Source organism: Protomyctophum bolini (genome assembly GCF_963924005.1).
Source record: "Protomyctophum bolini genome assembly, chromosome: 22".
Taxonomy (NCBI): Eukaryota; Metazoa; Chordata; class Actinopteri; order Myctophiformes; family Myctophidae; genus Protomyctophum; species Protomyctophum bolini.
In genome coordinates, this window is record NC_137883.1 from 21,451,480 (window position 1) to 21,473,575 (window position 22,096).

A 22,096-nucleotide genomic window follows, 5' to 3' on the forward strand; every position below is an offset into this window, starting at 1 on the left:
GAGTACGTGCACCAGCTCTCCATGCTGGTCAACTGCTTCCTGCGGCCGCTGCGCATGGCCGCCAGCTCCAAGAAGCCTCCCATCAGCCACGACGATGTCAGCAGCATCTTCCTCAACAGGTCGGAAGGGAACGTGTTTCTGTGTCATAAATAACATTTTATTGTGGCTTTGTAGCTGTATAGACAAGGCACACAGGAAATAAACATACTGTTTTTGTCCCAGTGAGACCATCATGTTTCTTCATGAGATCTTCCACCAAGGACTCAACGCTCGGATAGCCAACTGGCCCACGCTGGTGTTAGGTGAGTGTTGCATACAATGCTGATTGCATTCATCCTTGAGACAGAGACATTGAGACAGTTCTGATTCTATTTCTCTGCTACCACAATGTGGAATGCCCTGCCCCCCTGACACAATCCATTAAAGGATGTGTAACACTGGTTTCTCCTGAAATCAGGAGACCAAAAGAAATTCATCTCTTTTGTACATACAGTATAGTGTTTGTATTTGTTGATGATACCATATGTATTATGGTGTTTTTTTCTTTCTTTTCAAACTTATGTTTGTTTTCCGAGAAAATCCATCTTCCACGGTAATTCAATTCCCAGTGAGTTTAGTTATGTTTTGTTGACGCTGCAGCCGACCTGTTCGACATCCTGCTGCCCATGTTGAACATCTACCAGGAGTTTGTGCGTAACCACCAGTACAGCCTGCAGGTCCTGGCCAACTGCAAGCAGAACCGAGACTTTGACAAGCTGCTCAAACAGTACGAGGCCAATGCAGTGTGCGAAGGCAGGATGCTGGAGACCTTCCTCACCTACCCCATGTTCCAGGTATATATATATGACCCGGTGTTGATTTTGACAGCAAACTTTGATTTAGTTTTTGTCATATTATAGTCTTTTGAATCTAATTCAAGTTTAGTCATATTTTAGTCATCTGAAATGTTTTACCTTTAGTCTAGTTTTAGTCGACAAAAATCTTAAATCTACAGTTGATTTATTTGACTAAAATGTATTTTGGCAATCTGATGCCGTCCTAATGCCTGAATGTGTAAAAAGTGTAAAAATACTGACAAATACTAAGAAAATGCATTAAGATTGCTGGTATTTCAGATTCCACGTTACATCATCACTCTCCATGAGCTGTTGGCTCACACGCCTCATGAACACGTGGAGCGTAAGAGTCTGCAGTTTGCAAAGTCCAAACTAGAGGAGCTGTCAAAGTAAGCACGGCTTCATTTCAAAGCACATTCTCACTCCCAAAATGGCAATGAAATTTTGACTATTGCAGAGGTGTATCTACAATAAGGCGAATCCATTTCTGCCTGGCTAAAATCCATACAATGAGAAATAAGAGAGGACAAAAACAAGACCTGAGAACTATTAGTGGACAGCTGATTGGCCGTTGCGGTAGAGCGCGACCCTAAATCACCCATTGGAATGTAAATGCATGCCTTTCAGCTTTTGTATGCTACTCGTCTGGCAGGTATATCTTATATCGTTTTAACTGTTTTTTAGTGGACCTTTTTCGGGTTGAGAAGGGCACTTTCGCATTCCTGGATTGCGGAAGTCCCAAGAAGTCACTACAGTCCGTTTGGGGAGTGAGAGTGTGTTTGTCATAGTAAGCACACTTTGAACCGTATCATAAAAACATGACTACACATGTTTATTTTGGTGATGTTTCACCTACAGTAGTTGTTTATGTTGGTAAATGATTATGTTGAGTAGGACAGGGGCGGATCAGATGATGAGGATGATGTGTTGTTTATTGGTCAGGATGATGCATGATGAGGTCAGCGACACGGAGAACATCAGGAAGAACCTGGCCATAGAGAGGATGATCGTAGAGGGCTGTGACATCCTGCTGGACACCAGCCAGACCTTCGTAAGACAAGGTGACGTGACATGACGTGACGTTGCAACCAAGTGTAAAATAAGGCATTGCCACGCCATCAAGGCCCGCCAAAATACATTTACATAAAAACAACTGTAGATTTAGGGCCCTATTTACGCCATTGCTTTACCCCTTATCCTTAAACTTCTTTGCAGGTTGTGTGCGATGCGATGCGTCTCGTTTCATTGTACCAAACGTGTCTTTGAACTGTACCTAAGCGATCTGTTAGTAAATGTATCTGTAATGTCTGACTAAGTGCAGGGATGCAGCCTGCAGGCTATCAGAAATTACTTTGGACAGATGGAAAAAACTTTAGTTAAACTTGCAGAGTGACATTACTTTACCTGGGTTTCATTAGCGCGACGGAACGTGACAAAATGTTGTGCTGCTGACACGAACACACGCGTTGAAGCAAGGCTGTGGTAAAGAAACCAAGAAGGAGTAGACAGTGATGTCAGTGTTATGCAACACGGAAGTAGTATGGACTTGAAGCTGTTTATAAACCACTGACGAATCCTTGATGTTACTTCTTCCCCCTTCATGGGCCCCTTGGGGGCGCTGGGCACCGCGGGGTAAATTGCACCGGTTGCACCAACAATATATACCACTGATCACAGGAACAAGGACAATAGTTGCAGAAGGAGGAGAGGACATTGGAGCAGCACAGACATTATTATGCGCTAGTAGAAAGTAGAACGAATTACTAACGTTTCGACCTAAACGGTCTTCATCAGAGTCTGATGAACTGATGACTAAAATGTAATTACATGTTTATCCAGACGACTACAACTAAAACTAAATCAAAGTGTGCTGTCCAAATCAACACACTGCTGAGGTTTCAGTGTGTCACTGCTTGTGTGCTCCGGTCTGTCAGGCTCCCTGGTCCAGCTGCCATCCAGCAGTGAGAGGGGGATGCTCAGTAAGGTGCGCCTGGGCTCCCTGTCGCTCCGCAAGGACGGTGAACGACAGTGCTACCTGTTCACCAAACACGTCCTCATCTGCACGCGCACCTCCGGGGGCAAGCTGCACCTGCTCAAGGTACATCTCACCTGGCTGCTCGGCTATGCAGCAAGGGTCTTCAATGTTTTTTCAGGCCAAGATACATTTTCCCTCTACACCACACCTTTTTGCCAAAAATAGACGATCTACCTACTGTACATGCTCCACAATATTAACCACAACGCCTCGCATTTCCAATGACACACAGATTTGCCGGTCCCCCTGTAGTAACTTTGAGGACCCCCTAAGGGTCCCGGACCCAACGTTGAAGAAGACCCCGACTGCTATACAGTATAAATACATGCTTGTACACACACTTCATACAGTGTTTGCACGTATAAACAACCTTCCTCTCTGATTCAATCTATGACAATTATTTTATTCAGTTCTATTCTACCAATTACTCTCCTGTGTGTCTTGAAATTTGTACACAGCCTACACAGGGGTCCACTTGGTTCCGTTTGTACGGTCTTGTACGGTGAACATTGTGGTCCTAGAGATATCGAATCATTTCAAACTGTGGGGGTCCTTGAAAGAATCACTCATTGCTTTCCTCTCTACCCGCCAACAGCAAGGAGGAACCTTGTCTCTGATAGAGTGTACTCTCATTGAAGAAGTGGACGCCACTGATGAGGACTGTGAGTATCAACATTCCTTCACTCTACTCTGGAATTGCAGCAGCGTTGATTTCGTCGACTAAAACGGTCCTATCTTTTTTTAACAGAATTTTATTCAAAAGACTATGACTAAAAGCTAAAAGAGAATTTGCTGTCAAAATCATCACTGAATTGCAGTGACATGCCGTTCATCCTCCACTATGAATTCAAAGTAAGCAAAGGATCACAACCTGGCAAGAAGCCATACCGGAGTATCAAGAGCCATGTCAAAAAGAGCCAAAGCGTTATTGAACAAAACCTAAGCTTGTCGCCTGTGCTTTTATCGATTGTGTAATAATGCTGAATGCACTTTGACTTCACATTATCGATTGTGTAATACTAGAATTTCGTGCGCGCTACGCGCGCACTCATCCCAGAGCGACTTTGCCACGCACTATGGGAAGAAATAAATGGCGGGAGTTGACTCCACATGTAGTAACGAATGGGTTATTGGAAATGTACCATTGTTTTGTCCTGAATATTTCCACAGCCTAAGTACTAAAGGATTGTGACTGTGGGACAGACATACAGTCTGACATACAATAGGCTACACGTGTGCACAGTGAATAAACAATGACCTATATGCCCAGAGTTCTTAAATTAACATAGTTGGATTTTAACAGAAAGACAATGCCATAAATCAGTCAAAGTAAGTGACAGACTCAACAGTAGCACACAGCATGCAAGGCAGCGATGCATGCATGCAAACATGTTTGTCCAGCTGAGATTTAGTGTCTCCATCTCTCTGTGGAAGAGGTTGCACATGACCTGTACGGCCACACTGAGGCGCTCCAACACAAACACAGACACAAAACAACACCACGCTGTTTGTCCAGTTGACCCAAATCAACACCAATACCTAGCCTGTTTGTCCAAAACACAGTATCTGCTGGCCACGTGTCTACTTCGCCACAACCTAATGTTAGTAACAAATGTAGGGGAGAGCCGCCAAGGTTGTAACGCTTCACGGTTGTAACATGGACGTTATATCTTGATTGGTCAACGCCACCATGACGCCATCGCGTCAGTATGTGTACAGCAACGTACTCTACGTGGCCAGGAGTTTGAAGTTTGAAGTGTTTACCTTCAAAATGCGTCTAATTTTACACCTGGAGTATATGTGTGGTACAATTTTTGTCTTTGGTGTTGGTGAATAAAAATCCACATGGATGTGTTCATGCTTATGTTCTTCATTAGTTTGCATCGTGTTTAGACGGAATTCACGTTCATTCTGGTCTGTAAGCAACTGCAAAGAAAACTTGCAAAAGCGGGTCATTTGTAACATGTGTTACAAATGGTCCGCTTCCATTCAATGCCATTATATGTAATATTTACATATTTGACATATTGGCCAATATTATATGTTCTGAAATGGTATTGTATCGTGTAGTGTATTCTGAAATTAGTTTAGGGTTGTATAACGTTGTACAACTCAATCAATCAAACGTTTGTTTAATCAATGTATTGCCCCATTGAAAAAAAAGAAATGGCCAAACTGGTACTGGTACACCCGATACTATTTAATATTTCCCTTATGTTTGATACATTTTCTTATCACATCCATGGTATAAAAACAATGCTAAGGAGTTGCTTCAATGAAATGTAATTGCTTTAAGCTGAGAACGATATGTTTAATGGTGTTTTTTAGCGTTGTTACATTTATCATGCATGCCGTTACAATTGATCCGATATGCGCAGCAAATGTAACACTGAAACAGCGTCCACGTTCGGTTGAATAACTCCCGACCTGTTTTATCAAAAAAATAACTTGAAGTGGTTTATGGTAGCTGACATGTGTAGGTCCGTTGCCTGAAAATATTACATGTGTAGCTAAACGGATCTCTGAGTAAAAGAATGAAACGTGCAAAATGTTACATCCTTGGCGGCTCTCCCCTATTAGTTTACTCACAGCACAGCACCGTCACTCCTGTCAGTTATTTCGTCCTAATAACTTGAAGTGGTTTATGGTAGCTGACATGTGTAGGTCCGTTGCCTGGAAATATTACATGTGTAGCTAAAGGGATCTCTGAGTAAAAAAATGGAACGTGCAAAATATGTTCTAAAATTGTATTGTATTGTGTAGTGTATTCTAAAATTAGTTTAGGGTTGTATAACGTTGTACAACTCAATCAATCAAACGTTTGTTTAATCAATGTATTGCCCCATTGAAAAAAAAGAAATGGCCAAACTGGTACACCCGATCCTATTTAATATTTCCCTTATGTTTGATACATTATCTTATCACATCCATGGTATGAAAACAATGCTAAGGAGTTGCTTCAATGAAATGTAATAGCTTTAAGGTGAAAACGATATGTTTAATGGTGTTTTTTAGCGTTGTTACATTTATCATGCATGCCGTTACAATTATTCCGATATGCGCAGCAAATGTAACACTGAAACAGCGTCCACGTTCGGTTTAATAACTCCCGAGCTGTTGTGTGTATTGCGTGGTGAAAAGGCCGTGTGTTTGTGTTGTAAACAACTCATGTTATGTCTGCGCACACTGTATGTTGCTATGGCTGCTGACGTTAGCATGTGTGCTATCAGGCAAAAGCTGAGATAGATATGCAACTACTACTGGGGAAAATGCCATACAAAACACAACACCTAATTTCGGAATGTTATTGTGACCTATTGAGCACAATCAGACCATCATGATTTGCTTGCTGGACCTATAATTAATTTATTAGCATTAAATGTCCACTCGCCCATCCAAAAGAAAAGCAAGATGGCTGCGACAGATTGTGAGCGCGACGGACTACGGAGGCCAGGAGGAGCAGAGCTGGTGACGTAAGAGGCAGGCAGTGTTGCCAGGTTTGCGAATTGTAAGCGAGTTGCAGTGTATGCAAGTAGCGTGGTTAAATTCCTTGTTTCTCGGCGTGTTGTGGCACCCGTTTATCTGCTGGCTCGATCGTGATTTTCATAAAAGTAATATTTGCAGAGTAAATAAGAAACTTGAACGGCTAAAAAATAGGCTATGTCAGTTCGGGGAGGGTGGCGAATTTATTTTGCATATAGAGATGTGTGGTAAAAGTGTGGTTCGGTCGGAGATAGAGCATGAAGAATGAGTATGGGTACACCTTTTCACTTGTATATATAGATACTGAATGCACTTAACATTTTGATTCACTGCTACTTTAGTTTTTTTTGTGCTCTTCTATTTTATTGTCTCGTCTTTTAAACTGCAAACAGTAGAGTGAAAGCCTGCACAAATAAGAATTTCACCTGTGACAATAAGATTTGATTGATTGATTGGGTCGGTCGGTCGGTCGGTCGATTGATTGATTGATTGATTGATTGATTGATTGATTGAGATGTCATGTGTTTGTCATGTTGCAGTCAACGCAGCGGGCCAAGGCTTAAATCACCTGGAGTTTAAGATCGTAGTGGAGCCCCCTGATGGCCAGCGTTTTAGCGTGGTCCTACTGGCTCCTTCGCGGCAGGAGAAGGCTGCATGGACCAGTGATATCAGCCAGGTACACCTGTCTCTAATTAAAGCAGTTCTTCTGAAACCTTTTAATGGCAAGGACCACCCAAATTTACCCCCACCTCAAAAGCTTTTGTTCCAGGGACCTCCTGTTGTCCTGTTGAGTTGTTTTAAAAACATTAGAAATTATGCTAATTTAAAAGAAATAGATGTACAAGCTCGTGGCAGTGACACTTGTATATCTGCTATTTTTTAATAACCAATATATAAATGGGTAAAGCTAACTACTTTAGCCGGGGACTAGACCCCCTGGATGCGTCGCAATGCAACGCATTGTGAGCTTGTAGATCTGCTATATTTGTATGCATTTCAAACATTTGAAAACTTGTGAAATGGACATTTTGCATAATGATCACTTTCTACTTTTGGTACATTTGACGCCAATGCTTTTGTACTTTTACTCCACTAAGTTTTGAATTCCGGACATTCACTTGTAACACAGTATTTCTACATTGCAGTACTGATACTTTTACTTAAGTATGAATATGACTCAGTACTGCTCGTGTGTGTGTGTAACTGTGTCCCTCTCTCTCTTGGTCGTGTGTCCAGTGTGTAGATAACATCCGCTGTAACGGCCTCATGACCAGCGTGTTCGAGGAGAACTCCAAAGTCACCGTCCCACAAATGATCAAGTAAGAACACTGGCACGAGGGTATAGGACCAGTAATATAGTTTCTGTATGTACATATCTTTATGAATTTTCTTCCCAAAAGGACTTTCAAACTAGGAAGGGTATGGCCTCGTCAGCCTGCAATGACATGCATAAGATCTGGTCATCCCAGCTAGCTTAGTAAAAAATATTTAGGACGACTGTCGAGCTGATTCTACTCTATGGCTCCGAGACATGGACACTTTCAAAGGAAATGGCTGGATGGCACTTACACTCGCCTTCAAATGAGAGCGCAAAATCTCTCTTATCTGGGAAGAATCTGAATGTGATGTTACCCTCCCTTACCTAAGGGCTGACTCTCGACTGCACACGGACGACGTGGACATCTGTTTCAGCAAGACTCTGAACTCCTGCAAGGTTCCGCAGATCCGCTATGCCAGCGTGCAGCGGCTCCTGGAGAGGCTGACGGATCTGCGCTTCCTGTCCATAGACTTCCTCAACACCTTCCTCCACACCTACAGGCCAGTGTTGATTTCTTCGACTAATAGCCATGACAAAAATTGTTGACTATCTTTTTTCCACTGACGAAAACTGAATGGAAACTAAATTAAAGCTATGCTATGATGACTAAAAGTATGTTAGGGAGGGACTAGTGGACAAGAGATCCAGTGTAAGTAAAAGACACGAGTCATTTTACACTTGGTTGCATGCTGAAAATTGCCGATCTACTGTACAAGCTCACAACGTGTCGCAGCACGACGCGTTGTGAGCTTGTAGATCTGCTATCATCTGCAAGCGTAAAATCAGCCATTACGACGGCATAAAGGCCCGCCAAAATATATTTTAGTCGACCAAATCAACTGTAGATTTAGTCGACTAAAATCTTATGATATTTATTGTGACTATGACTTAAACTAAAATCTAAATTTGCTGTAAAAAACCACACACCTACAGGCTCTTCACCACGGCCGCCGTGGTCATGGACAAGCTGGCCGACATCTACAGGAAGCCCTTCACCTCCATACCTGACAGGTAGCCGTGCACATGGCTTTCAAACCTTTTTCATGTTCAAGGACCCCAAATAGGCTACAGTATATGCACACACGCCATTTTGGAAAGAACTACTTTCTTCACACGTGTTACCGATGATGCTAATGAAGGCTCTGTTCTGGTCAAACAGAGTCAGAGTCTGCTATTGTTGGCTCACTGGAAACACTTCTGCAGTAGGTCTTTAAGGCCCCCCTTTACACGAGAATGGTGTTCATAGAAAAAGGCAAAATAAAGTATCGTCCCTTTAGCTGAGAACAGCGTTTTCGGGGGGTGAAAACACAACAAAGTGAAAACAGCTTCCAGAGTGGAAATCTCGTCCTCTCGTCTCCATGTAAACAGGCAAAACGGTGAATCTGCAAAACTTGTGACATGATGGCTGACGTGGGCTCACAACGCATAATTATGTTTATTACATTGATGCAGAGCCGTAGTCGAAGGCTTGATAAAAAATTTGAACGCAACGGGACTTTGCAGTTTTCTCTGGCGACCAAGAGAAAAAGTGGCCTTAAAGTCCTTGAGTGGGTTCCAAATGGCCCCGCCCCATACAGGTCTGATAATTCTGAGAGTTACGGGTCCATTTGGTTCCATTTGTACACTATGAGAGTTATGGGGTTCCTTGAAATTAAAACGTTTGAGAACCATTGCATGCTAAATGGAACAGAGTCTTAATTAGTATCATTGGTAACACCTGTGAAGCAAGTAGAAACTTATTAGAACGCAGCGCAGACATAGCCTGGGTTCACGCCCATTAAAAAACAATTATGAAATTAAACAAATGAGAATTCAGGCTGAATGTCAGGCAGGGACGAATAGTTTTCATAATCCTCATGGGGGCCCGTGCCCCATTTTCTCATTTGTTTACCATTTTATATATTTCTCCATCTTTGCATTCTCTTCCTCTTGTCTCACATTCAACCATGAATGGTTTAATTGGTTACACTTTCTCATTTGTTTACCATTTTATATATTTCTCCATCTTTGCATTCTCTCCCTCTTGTCTCACATTCAACCATGACTGTGTTCAGCTCATGGCTGTGTTCAGCAGCAGTGGTGGAAAGTAACTAAGTACATTTACTCAAGTACTGTACTTGAGTACAATTTTGGGTATTTACTTCTACTCCAATACATTCAAATATTGTACTTTTACTCCACTGCATGTATTTGAAAACTTAAAGTTATAGTTACTTTGTAGATTTAGATTATTATTACAAATCATACATTAACCACTTCAGACCTTATTCATTTCGGCCATTTGAAAATAGCCGATCTACAAGCTCACAATGTGTTGCAATGCGACATGTTGTGAGCTTGTAGATCTGCTATTTTCAAAAATGAAATGGGACAATCTGCAAAGGAGTACTTTTAAGTACACTTTGAATTCCGTACGTAATGTAACGGAGTATTTCTATATTTAAAAATGGATACTTTAACTTAAAGTACTTTTTCCACCACTGGACTATTCAGCTCATCTGTCATTCAATGTCTCCTTTCCACGTCCGCCTTCTCTCTGTCTCTGCGTCCTTTCGTCTTTCCTGTTTGTGTCCTCCTCTTCCTCCTGTGACGCCTGTCCCTCCCAGGGTGCAGTACCACTCATCAGACCGTCTGTCTATCACCTCCCTCTGTCCCGACTACAGCCTAAAGATCACACAACTTGCTCTCAACCAGTCCAAGTAAATATCACCACTTGTGTTGTTAAAACCTGCTCCATATCCTGCTCTACCTGGGCTACAAACCCTTGGGTCAGCAAGCGCTGACATTTCTAGTTTTTCTACTGCAGAGCTAAGATGGAAAGTTCATTTTGGGAATATTACACTTTGTGCTTTGTACTTTGCGCTACGGTGTCCGGTCAGTGGCAGTGCAAACCCAGGGTGATTCCACCGAAATCTAACTACAGTTTTTTATATGCTTATCTTTTTTTTTTTTATCCCACGATTTTGTAACCCATTTTTCACCCGTGTGTCAATCATCTAATGTGATCCTGGGCTCTACACACCCTCCACCAACCTAGTCCCCATATATGGGGGACAAGGGGAGAGCAACAGACTTGAACTCATGCTTACGGACTTGAACTAATTTTATCAAGTTTAAAGGCATTAGCCATTTTTACTCCAAGGTTTGAGACTATGGGTATACCACGTAAGGTTGCAATGGACCCAGGTCTAAGGGGGGAGCATTACATGCTGTTAAATCTAGTAACCTGATAGTCTTGTTTGTTCTTTACTCCCCTCGGTCCTATATGCTCATCTCACACCTCGCAGGTCCTTGGAGCTGCTGTTTGCCACCAATCAGGGCGGGTGGGGAAGCGACTCCCTGAGCAACAAGTCCCCCAGGCCGTGCCGGAAGTTCTCCACCCCTCCCCCGCTGGTCATCCCCAGTTCGCGCACGTCCTCGCCCGTCCACTCCCGTAAGCACTCCCTCAGCTCTCCCGTGGGCTCCAAGCCGGCGTCGGCCTTGGATCTGTCCGCCACTCCCACCTCCTCCGCGGCCAACTCCCCCACCTCCACCCACTTCCCCACCTCTCCTCTACTCTCCTCTCCTCCTCCCATCTCGCCCAGGGGGGGCACTCCATCCTGGTTCTCCTCCCCTTCCCCCACCTCCACCAAAGCCCCGTTGGACCTCAGCTATGCTCCAAGGTGAGAATAGTTTGGGATTTTTCATTTTGGTTTAGTTTTAGTTCGTTCCGTTTGTCATTTCTTTGTTAATTTGTTTCCAGAGCGGATTTGATAGTTTTTATTAGTTGTTATTATTTAGAAAACGAGTGACACCACAGACCGCAAGGTGCCATATGGTGGTCCCGACAGCTGGTGTACAGCTAAATAAATACATTAAGATTTCATATCATCCCAAAAGGCTTCTTTTATGTTTTTAAATGTTGTTGGTTTTGGTTAACTCTACTAACCCTTGCAGTACTCCTCCCCCCAGCTCCCCAGTAGAGCTGAGCCCCGGACCGCAGGAGGACATGTTCATCGGCGGAGAGCTGCCGCGCATCGACGCCTTCTGTGGGAAGCTGAGACGCAGCATCCGCAGGGGTACAGCCGGGACCCTTCGGTCACAGTTAACCTGCATCCAGACAGTCGCGTCACGAAGATGCAAGATGCAGCTAAAAGCAGGAGTGCTATTGGGAAGCACCGCCCACTCTGCAAGTTTCATTTTCCATCCACCAGCTGTTTAAAAACCAGGAAGTGACTCGTGCTGCATCTTGCATCTTCGTGACTCGACTGTCTAGGAGTACCCATACACACCACTGGCTCTCAAACCTTTACATGTCTATGACCCCCAAGTTAATATGAAATTGGCCCGCGGACCCCCCTCTGGAAAGGTTTTGTGCCAGGGACCCACAGAAGAGAAGATCTGTTCATTTTATTTTTAACTCAAAATTATATAAGATGCAGATTTAGTTGACTAAAAGTAGACCCGAACCAAAACATTTCAGATGACTAGAATTTTATTCAAAAGACTATGACTAAAACAAAACCAATATTTGCTATCAAAATTAATACTGCGTCTCTGTCGGGTGTGAAGTTTTTATTTGAGTATGTCCAAAGCCATTACCTGCAATAGTGGTTTTGGAATAAGTAGTATTAAGTGTGTTGGATTCATTAGATTCTAATGGATCTAATATACCGGTATAAGTTAAATATTTATAAAACTCCCAGACAGACTTAACTACTTTCAACCTGTCATCACAATTCTGGGCATGTCATTATAAGCAGAAATATAGACAGAAACTATAAATATATAATTGTTTTTAAAATGCTGTAACAGATGTGATATGTTGTTCCCCTGAGGATAGGGATCCAAGGTTTCAAGTGGTTAAATTATTAGATAATAATAGATATTATAACTTAGATAACTGAAAAATATCATTTGGCCTTAGGGTGGCAGTAGAGCATAGGTCATGGTCAGTTCATCTTCTAGAGCAGTGGTTCTCAACCAGTGGTCCTCAGGTGGTCCCCAGCTAAATGATGGAGAGTTGGTAACCAAATGGGCCCTTATTAGATCTCTAACTCTTGAGTGTAAAATAAAACCAAATGGATTCTTATGGTTCCATTTGGTTTCATTTTACACTCCCAAGAGTTAAATTATTGTTAAACAAGAATTCTACACAATTAGAGACTGTAGAAGAATTGTTATTTAGATCAACTGTTGTCTCTCCTATGGTACCACATCAATACAGCATGGAATTGTGGACAAAATCTTATACGACGAAGTTTTAGGTTTGAGAATAGGCTAAATGTCAATGGTGGTCCACGGATTAAATGCAGAATAAATAATGTTTTTCCACTGGTATAGAGCAGTGGTTTCCAAATGATGTGTACACATCTAGCCTTGGTAATGGTATTCTGTGACAACAACCACACATTATGCACACTTTAATACGTTACACAAAAAGTTATGATTTGTTTTTTTTAAATGCATTATATCAGAACCCTTTTTTCAATCAATCAAGTCATTTGTGATCTGTCAAATTGAATTTGTTCCTGCTTTGATGTGATTTTTGCCAAATTTGAAATCAATTATTTTATTAGCAACAATAATACTATTCGGGACTTTTTTGGCTGTCTTTGATGATTGTGTAATGTTCCTGCCAGCTGTCCTGGAGTCAGGCTTCATGCCTGAGTCACCGTCCACCATCAGTGAGTCAGGAGACATGTCCCCATGTCGCTCCCCCTCAACCCCCAGACATCTACGCTACAGGCAGGCAGGAGGTATGAACACCTCACACGCACACGCACACGCACACACATACATACATACATACTGTACACACACACACACACACACACACACACACACACACACACACACATTGCAGACCAGGGGCCTTCAACAGAGGGTCGACTCCAGGACCCCTAAGGGGGTCCTCAGAGTTAGCCTGGCATTGGTCAGAATAATATCACTGCGTAGATACTGTATGTATCTGGAATCTCTGTGAGGAACCTGCATTTCCAAGGGTTGAATTAAAAAAATGCCTATAGTGACAAACCTGCCCCATATTTGCACACTGGGCACACTGAGTGAAAACCAATCACAACTGAGCAGTGCCAGACCAAATCTGCCGAGGGCAATTTTGTATTTATTGCAATGGCAGATTCGTCTGGTTTCCAGGCTACTTCAGACAAATCTTTGTGTGATAGGATTTTACTTATTCTTACATTAAACACTTGAAACCTAGGCGTCCCTGTTCTGTGGAAGCACGTTGGCTGAAAATAGCACATCTACAAGCTCCCAACGCTTATGTAGATCGGCAATTTTTTAGTTTGAGCTAGTGTGGTGCAGAGAGACAAAACGAGCAAACCAAGTAGCCAAAGTTCAATTATTGGATTAATTTCAATTCTTGGATTAATTAATTCATTCATTCATTCACATGCACCTCTGTACCTCTGCAGGTACATCAGGTGACACCTCTCGCTGTACGATGTCACCAGCCTCGGCCTTTGCCATTGCCACAGCTGCAGCCGGACACAGCAGCACTTCCCCAGGCGAGTTGATTATGGAACGTCGTGACTAGACTAGTTTTGCTAATGAGGTTAAAGCGCCACTATGAACTATATTTTAATGAATACAGTATAATTTTGTCCAATCTGTATGGTAGTATGTTAATAATGCAGTTAGGGATGGGACGATAACCGTTATTAACCGTTAAAATGCTCATGCACAATTATCGTATCGCAGAGATTTTAATTCATTGTGAAATTGTCCTCCATACACTAGAGCAGAAGATTCAGTACACCCTCTATACTCTATAAAACGGACCTCCAGGTCTAGTCGCAGGCGTGTGCGCGAAACGAGCATGCGTGTGCTACACGGGACCGCGCCCACGTAGGTAGTTATCCTCCCTTTTGATTTACATCAAAAGGGCATGTGAGCTCAAACCCAAACATTTTGGTTTTAAGATGTTGATATTCATTTTGTATTCGACCCCAAATCACACCTTGGAAAGCATGAGTGTCTATTTCAAACAAAGTGTTTTTTGACTGTAGTACTAGGATGTTGATATTCATTCATCAGCCAACACTCCCCACTCACAGGTAGTACCCCCCCCCCCCAGAGAGGACGTATAGGGCCTTAGTCCTACTCCTCCTCCCAGCCAACACTCCCCACTGACAGGTAGTTAGTGCAGTTTTAAAAAGCAGCCAACATGTTATGGCTGTCATGTGGGCATAAATGTTCTATTTTCTTTGTTCTTTGTCTGTACAGGTTTTAGTAATTCTGACAAGGCCTGTGACAAAGAGTTCATGATTCGTAGAGCTGCCACCAACAGAGTTCTCAACGTTCTCCGACACTGGGTGTCCAAACACTCCCAGGTGACGTTTATACAACCATCTCGGTCACCCTAATCAAATAGTGCCTCAAACACCATTTGTGGGTCACGGTCACGGACAAATCTTTATAGGTCCCTTTATTTAAAAAAAAAAATCCTTTAAGAACCACTATACTAAACTGTGTGTGCGTGTGCGTGTGTTCTCCAGGACTTTGACATGAACAGTGATCTGAAGATAGGGGTTTTGACTTTATTAGAGGATGTACTACGAGATCCAGACTTACTGCCACAGGAAAGGAAAGCGACAACCAACATACTAAGGTACGCACGCACGCACGCACGCACGCACGCGCGCACACACACACACACACACACACACACACACACACACACACACACACACACACACACTACATTTCACGTAGTCAAACCATTTAACACTGTTTATTTTGCTCTTTAGTGCCCTTTCTGACCAAGACGATGCGCAACTGAAAATAGAAGACATATCACAAGTGGTTAGTATTGCAGGCTCTATTTTGATTTAATGGGACAAATACAGTAATGGACCTCACTCATAGACTGGGTGCCGTGCCACCCTAGGATGCCTTGATGCAAGTCCAGGTGTGCCTCAGAATACTTTGATAATCCATCAATGTCAGTTTAACCACTTAGACCCTCTATGCTTAGTAAAACTAACCTGAGTTAAACTGTACTTCAGCCTACAGTCTCCTCACCAAAAAGAACCGATCTACAAGCTCACAGCACATCACAACGTGACTCGTTGTGAGCTTGTAGATCGTCTACTTTTTGGTGAATGTTCCCCCCAGAATAGAAATACTTGGGTTTTAGTATAATAGTTATTTTCAACCTGTCTTAATGGAAACAAATATTGTCTCCAGTTTTCCTTGTGACATACTGTATCTTTGGGGGAATATTTAGATATTTGTGTGTGTGCATGTGTGGTGCGTGTGCGTGTCACAGGTGGAGACTCCTAGGGCAGAGTGTTTTGAATCTCTGTCGGCCATAGAGATAGCAGAACAGATCACCTTGTTGGATCACCTGGTGTTTAGAAGCATCCCCTATGAGTGAGTATAGTCACCTGGTTACTAATGCACACTTTACAACACACACAGTAGTAAAGAGCCGATGAAAGGCTCAACTCTTTTTTCTAGAACCTTAAAATAATTATAATTTAACACACACACACACACACACACACACACACACACAGAAAGCAACACCTGTACCCTAAAAAGAATGTAGTTCACTATAAAAACCTAGCAAACACCTATAGAACTCAGTAGTAACCACCAGTACAATCTAGAGCAACAACAACCTATATTCACTAGCAGCTACCTGTTTTAGTCTGGTTTCTAGTTATATATTAGTAGCAGTAGCAGCATAGTAGTATTAGTATTAGTAATGAATATGTGGGCATTTGACAGCTCAGACTAGGCTTACCATAATCTGATGTTATTCTATCCCAGAACGAGTGGTACAGGAACAGGTGAACATTTTCATAACTCCACCCCGAGTTCCCCGCAGCTCAGAACGTGACCAGTGGGGGTTTTGTCTCGAAAATGATTAATATTATTTTTTGGTAGACATCTGTCCTGTCGTTCATAATAACTCAAATCTTACCACAGTGTTTTGTCCCGCCGTAGTGTTTACAAGGCGACTTTCATGAATTCACAGGTGAGACTTCCGGAAGTGCGCGTCTCACAGAAACACTGTGGATAGTTTTTACTAGTCATTATGAATGACAGATATCTAAAAGAAAAATATATAAGCAATTTACCACTCATGCTCTGCAGCTGCAGTGAACTCGGGATGGAGTTATGCAATTGTTTTACCTATATCACTCGTTCTTGGATATAATAACATGAGATTACGGTAAGAAAGAAATCTAGTCCGGAATTGTCCTTTAATAGTCCTAAAATATTATCTACTGTATATACATACATTCATGAATCCACTTGCTGACCGGCTGAAAGTATTGGGCAATTGTTTTTATAGAGGTTTCTTGTGACCCTACCATTAACATCCTATGGCTGGCAAAAATGTAAAAAAACTTTCCTTTTGCTTTAAGTAGCATGTGACATTTTTGCCAGCCATAGGATGTTAATGGTAGGGTCACAAGAAACCCCTATTAAAAAGATTGCCCAATACTAACAGCCAGTCAGCAAGTGGATTCATGAATGTATGTATATAGACAATATTTTAGGCCAATAAAAAAAGACTATATACCACATTTCCCACTTTAAACAAAAGAAGCCTGTCGGCTGCCGGACTATAACAGACAGTGTTGAACATGTGCTTTCTCGTAGGGAGTTCCTAGGACAGGGGTGGATGAAAGGGAACAAGACAGTGAGGACACCGTACATCATGAAGACCAGTCAGCACTTCAATGACGTGCGTCTTTTGAATTATAGCCTCTGAAATCAATGTGTCCTTTAGTTCTCAAAGCAGCAAAAGTAGTTAATACAGCATCACAATCATTTCAACCACTTCATCCATTTCTATGTTGGCTATTCAAAAATAGCAAATGTACAAGCTCACAGCACGTCATATTATGCCGTACTGCGTACAGCTCACAATGCATTGCGACGCATTGTGAACTTGTAGATTAGCTACCGGTATTTTCGAAAGGCTGAAATGTATATAGAGCTGAAGTCGTTACTACTATGTTTTGTAATAATAATCCAAACTACAAAGTAAATAGTAACTAAAGTTTTCAAATTAATGTAGTGGAGTAAAAGTACAAATGTAGTGGCCCTCTGGAGTGAGTGTGAAAATGTAGTGGCCCTCTGGAGTGAGTGTGGAAATGTAGTGGCACTCTGGAGTCAGTGTGGAAATGTAGTGGCCCTCTGGAGTGAGTGTGGAAATGTAATGGCCCTCTGGAGTGAGTGTGAAAATGTAGTGGCCCTCTGGAGTGAGTGTGAAAATGTAGTGGCACTCTGGAGTCAGTGTGGAAATGTAGTGGCACTCTGGAGTCAGTGTGGAAATGTAGTGGCCCTCTGGAGTGAGTGTGAAAATGTAGTGGCCCTCTGGAGTGAGTGTGAAAATGTAGTGGCACTCTGGAGTGAGTGTGAAAATGTAGTGGCACTCTGGAGTGAGTGTGAAAATGTAGTGGCCCTCTGGAGTGAGTGTGAAAATGTAGTGGCACTCTGGAGTGAGTGTGGAAATGTAATGGCCCTCTGGAGTGAGTGTGAAAATGTAGTGGCCCTCTGGAGTGAGTGTGAAAATGTAGTGGCCCTCTGGAGTGAGTGTGAAAATGTAGTGGCACTCTGGAGTCAGTGTGGAAATGTAGTGGCCCTCTGGAGTGAGTGTGAAAATGTAGTGGCACTCTGGAGTGAGTGTGAAAATGTAGTGGCACTCTGGAGTCAGTGTGGAAATGTAGTGGCCCTCTCCATCGTCAAAGTTGCCGCCTTTGCCTGTAGATGAGCAACCTGGTGGCGTCTCAGATACTGACCCAGGCCGACGTGGGGTCCCGGGCGGCCGCCATAGAGAAGTGGCTGGCGGTGGCCGACATCTGCCGCTGTCTCAACAACTACAACGGCGTGCTGGAGATAACGTCCGCCCTCAACCGCAGCGCCCTCTACAGGCTGAAGAAGACGTGGGCCAAAGTCTGCAAACAGGTTATTGGTCCTTGTATTATTAGTGTGTTTTCTGAATATCAAATATTCACAGATATTTGATTAAAGAAAACTTCAGCTTGTGTGTGTTGCCTCCAGACCAAGGCTCTGATGGAAAGACTGTGTGTGTTGTGTGTTGTTCTCTGCCTCCAGACCAAGGCTCTGATGGAAAGACTACAGAAGATCGTGTCATCAGAAGGAAGATTCAAGAACCTGAGAGAAACTCTGAAAAAGTATGCATGTGTTGGCATTTACAATAACATAGAGCTGTGGTGCTCAAACCTCTTCATGTCAAGGACCCCCAAATTGCTAGGTATTTGTCCACGGACCCCCATCTGAAAAGTGTTTGTGCCAGGGACCCCCAGAAGAAAAGAGAAAAGATACTTTAAAGGACAACTTTGGGTTTTCTCAACCATGGTTCATGTTTTAGGTTATTAGAGAAAGTATAAATGATGAGGGTTATTTTATTTATTTTTTCCTTTGCTGCTTTCGTTCATTTTAGACAGGGGGGGGGGGGGGGGGGGGGGGCATTCAAACATGGGGCTTAATAAAATTATGGAGATTTATTATTTTATTATTTACTATAGTCCTAATAGACCGAAGAAAATTACTCGTGGGCACAAAATATCACAGAATATATTGAATGTGAAGGGGGACGTGACAAACTGACATATTGAGCCTTCGACACACAGTATGGCATCCCCCTAGTATCCCCTTTCACATTCAGTAGATCCTGTGATTTTTTGTGGTCAGATGGGGTTTAGTAGCACTATAGTAAATAATAACAGAAATCACAGTAAGCGTATTTTAGTTGGGGAATTTCTGATACTTCCGTGACCGTGGAGAGTGAAGGTCTGTATCTCAGTGGATTTACCATCTATGAATGTTAGTTAAATAACAAATTGAGCCCTATTCCCCCTCACACATTCACACATTTTCACGAGTTGAAAACAAATTCAGACATTCTTCCGAAAGAATTTCATGAATAAAATAAATGTAATCAAAGAAATTCCCTAAATTAGAAAACAAATGTTTAATAAGTAGTGACAAGCTCGCAGCGTGACACAAAGAGGAATAGATTAAAAATAATTTGTAAAACATATTTTTTGATATTACTCCTCCAGAATCTGTCCAAAAATCCCGCAAATCGTTACACAGTATGTCTATAGTCAAGTGCTCAAGGCGGATCTGTCCGATATTTCATATTCCATTCCATGGCTTTCACAGTTTGCAGGATTGGCCCGTCTGGAACAAAAAGCCTCAAATCATGAATGCAGCGTGCAATTTACGTGAAATCTTTCACATACTTTCCTACTAGGCTGAGGAATATATCCCACCCTTTTCATATTGGCCTGTTATAGCGCCACCAACAGGTGGATTTTTGAAAACACATTTTTGGAACAAAATGCCTCAAATCATCCAATTGCCATCAAAGGCGTAAGAAGAAATGGCACCCTTTTCACATTGGCCTATTATAGCACCACCAGGAGGACACAACCTGATCTGGCCTGGTGGAGACCTGTGCCTCGAGGGGCACTTTTTCTAGTTAGACATGTTGTCCATATTGTGCTCTTTGTCCAGCTGTAACCCTCAGTGTGTCTCAGTCCTTATAGACATGTTGTGCTCTTTGTCCAGCTGTAACCCTCAGTGTGTCTCAGTCCTTATAGACATGTTGTGCTCTTTGTCCAGCTGTAACCCTCAGTGTGTCTCAGTCCTTATAGACATGTTGTGCTCTTTGTCCAGCTGTAACCCTCAGTGTGTCTCAGTCCTTATAGACATGTTGTGCTCTTTGTCCAGCTGTAACCCTCAGTGTGTGCCCTACCTGGGTATGTACCTCACCGACCTGGCCTTCATCGAGGAGGGAACGCCAAACTTCACAGAGGAGGGCCTGGTGAACTTCTCCAAGATGAGGATGGTACACAAACAAAGATGTTCACTAAACTTCCATACAATACACAGCACGTTCCTGTGCTTTGCAAGGTCTCCACAGTGTCACTGCTTTCAAATGCACCATGCACACGCACGCCGCACACACACACACACACACACACACACACACACACACACACACACACACACAGGGCTTTATGTACAGTAGTTAATTGTCTTTATTATTTGATATGTTTGTCTTTATTATTTGATGTTTGTTTTTTAGATTTCTCATATAATCCGTGAGATTCGTCAGTTCCAGCAAGCATCTTACAGGATAGAACATCAACCCAAGGTAAGGTTGCCACTTTTACTCCTTTGCACTTTTTTGTCATGTGAAGTAGTGTTTCTCAAGGTGAGGTCTGAGGTCCCCCCAGGGGCCCTTTGATGGGGTCGCTAGCTATTCAAATTAATAAATGATATGGAGTTGGAACAACAGATGTTCCACAGGTTCCTGCAGGGGGGTTGAGTCCATGCGTGCCGGCGACCGCCCCGGAACCTACGCCCCATTACATTCATTTCTTCATTCAATAAAATCCATTAAACTTTCTCAATGGTGTGTTCATTCCGACTAGTGAATGATTGTTGAGAGCCAAATGGACTCTTACAAGTCTCTATGTGAGTCTCTGTATACACTAGTAGCACTAACAGACTCCGCTCAAATGGGGTGGTTAATTATCATTCACCCTGCACGTTCCATGTTTTATGTAATTATGTATGAAAAGTACTACTGTATAAGTAAAGTTCATTCTCATTAATTGCCACTAATTAATTAATTGCCAATTAATTCATTGTCATTTCAGGTGACTCAGTACCTGCTGGATAAGACGCTGGTGCTGGATGAAGACTCCCTGTATGAGCTGTCTCTGGAGATTGAACCACGGGTCCCCCCTGGATAGCAGACACACACGCACGTACACGCACACACACACACACACACACACACACAAGCTTAATAACACAGGGGATATTACTATGTACAGTATCAAGCATCAACATATTTACTGTGCTTTGAATTCTCAGGGGGAAATGTGCCTTTTTTCAGATGAACATCTAATGTGTGTCATTTCAGGAAAGACACTGTGCTTTAATTGGAACAACTAAGAAAGTGTCAAAGTGTTGTGGCTAATTTGTTCACCATATAGAACTGTGACTGCACAGTCAGTCAGTGATCAAAACAACTGAGGCACTAGAGAACCAACCAGCTGCTGCTATCCTACTGAAAATACCTCAGTCTACATTTTCAATCTGACCTGAGATCAGATTCTAAAAATGTCTTCTACATTTTTCAAAAATAGCAGACCTACAAGCTCATAGCCCGCCACTCAGTGGCACGCTATGAGCTTGTAGATCTGCTATTTTTAAATAGCTAAAGCATAACATAATGCTAACACCAAAACGGGTTCCTGCCCAGAATGGGTTAATAACAAATCAGTTTATTTTGATAGAAGTCACAAGTCGACTTACGGTATACAGTATGTCTGAATGATTCCCCCAGAAGCAAAGATTTGAGGTAAAAAAAGCATAATATTAAAACATTTACACATTTTCAGGAATAGAAACAAA

General features: G+C 42.5%; 1 protein-coding gene across 1 annotated transcript in view; it reads left to right on the top strand.

Moving 5' to 3' along the window:
* The window catches only part of rasgrf2a (Ras protein-specific guanine nucleotide-releasing factor 2a), a gene marked incomplete at both ends in the record, with an annotated part of 34,638 nt that extends 13,209 nt beyond the window's left edge, over positions 1-21,429 (top strand). Inside the window, 25 exons of the mRNA XM_080794410.1 lie at positions 1-119; positions 223-302; positions 640-833; positions 1,116-1,225; positions 1,779-1,897; positions 2,771-2,934; positions 3,467-3,533; positions 6,894-7,030; positions 7,591-7,673; positions 8,002-8,172; positions 8,606-8,683; positions 10,960-11,334; positions 11,609-11,730; positions 13,294-13,410; positions 14,092-14,205; positions 14,903-15,009; positions 15,175-15,287; positions 15,427-15,481; positions 15,948-16,051; positions 17,294-17,378; positions 18,407-18,604; positions 18,755-18,834; positions 20,399-20,516; positions 20,757-20,825; positions 21,334-21,429. The exon at positions 1-119 is cut by the window's left edge and continues 135 nt beyond it. Of these exons, the coding sequence (XP_080650536.1) occupies positions 1-119; positions 223-302; positions 640-833; positions 1,116-1,225; positions 1,779-1,897; positions 2,771-2,934; positions 3,467-3,533; positions 6,894-7,030; positions 7,591-7,673; positions 8,002-8,172; positions 8,606-8,683; positions 10,960-11,334; positions 11,609-11,730; positions 13,294-13,410; positions 14,092-14,205; positions 14,903-15,009; positions 15,175-15,287; positions 15,427-15,481; positions 15,948-16,051; positions 17,294-17,378; positions 18,407-18,604; positions 18,755-18,834; positions 20,399-20,516; positions 20,757-20,825; positions 21,334-21,429 (3,075 nt within the window). The remainder of the gene's footprint in view (positions 120-222; positions 303-639; positions 834-1,115; positions 1,226-1,778; positions 1,898-2,770; positions 2,935-3,466; positions 3,534-6,893; positions 7,031-7,590; positions 7,674-8,001; positions 8,173-8,605; positions 8,684-10,959; positions 11,335-11,608; positions 11,731-13,293; positions 13,411-14,091; positions 14,206-14,902; positions 15,010-15,174; positions 15,288-15,426; positions 15,482-15,947; positions 16,052-17,293; positions 17,379-18,406; positions 18,605-18,754; positions 18,835-20,398; positions 20,517-20,756; positions 20,826-21,333) is intronic.
* Positions 21,430-22,096: the final 667 nt, after the last annotated feature.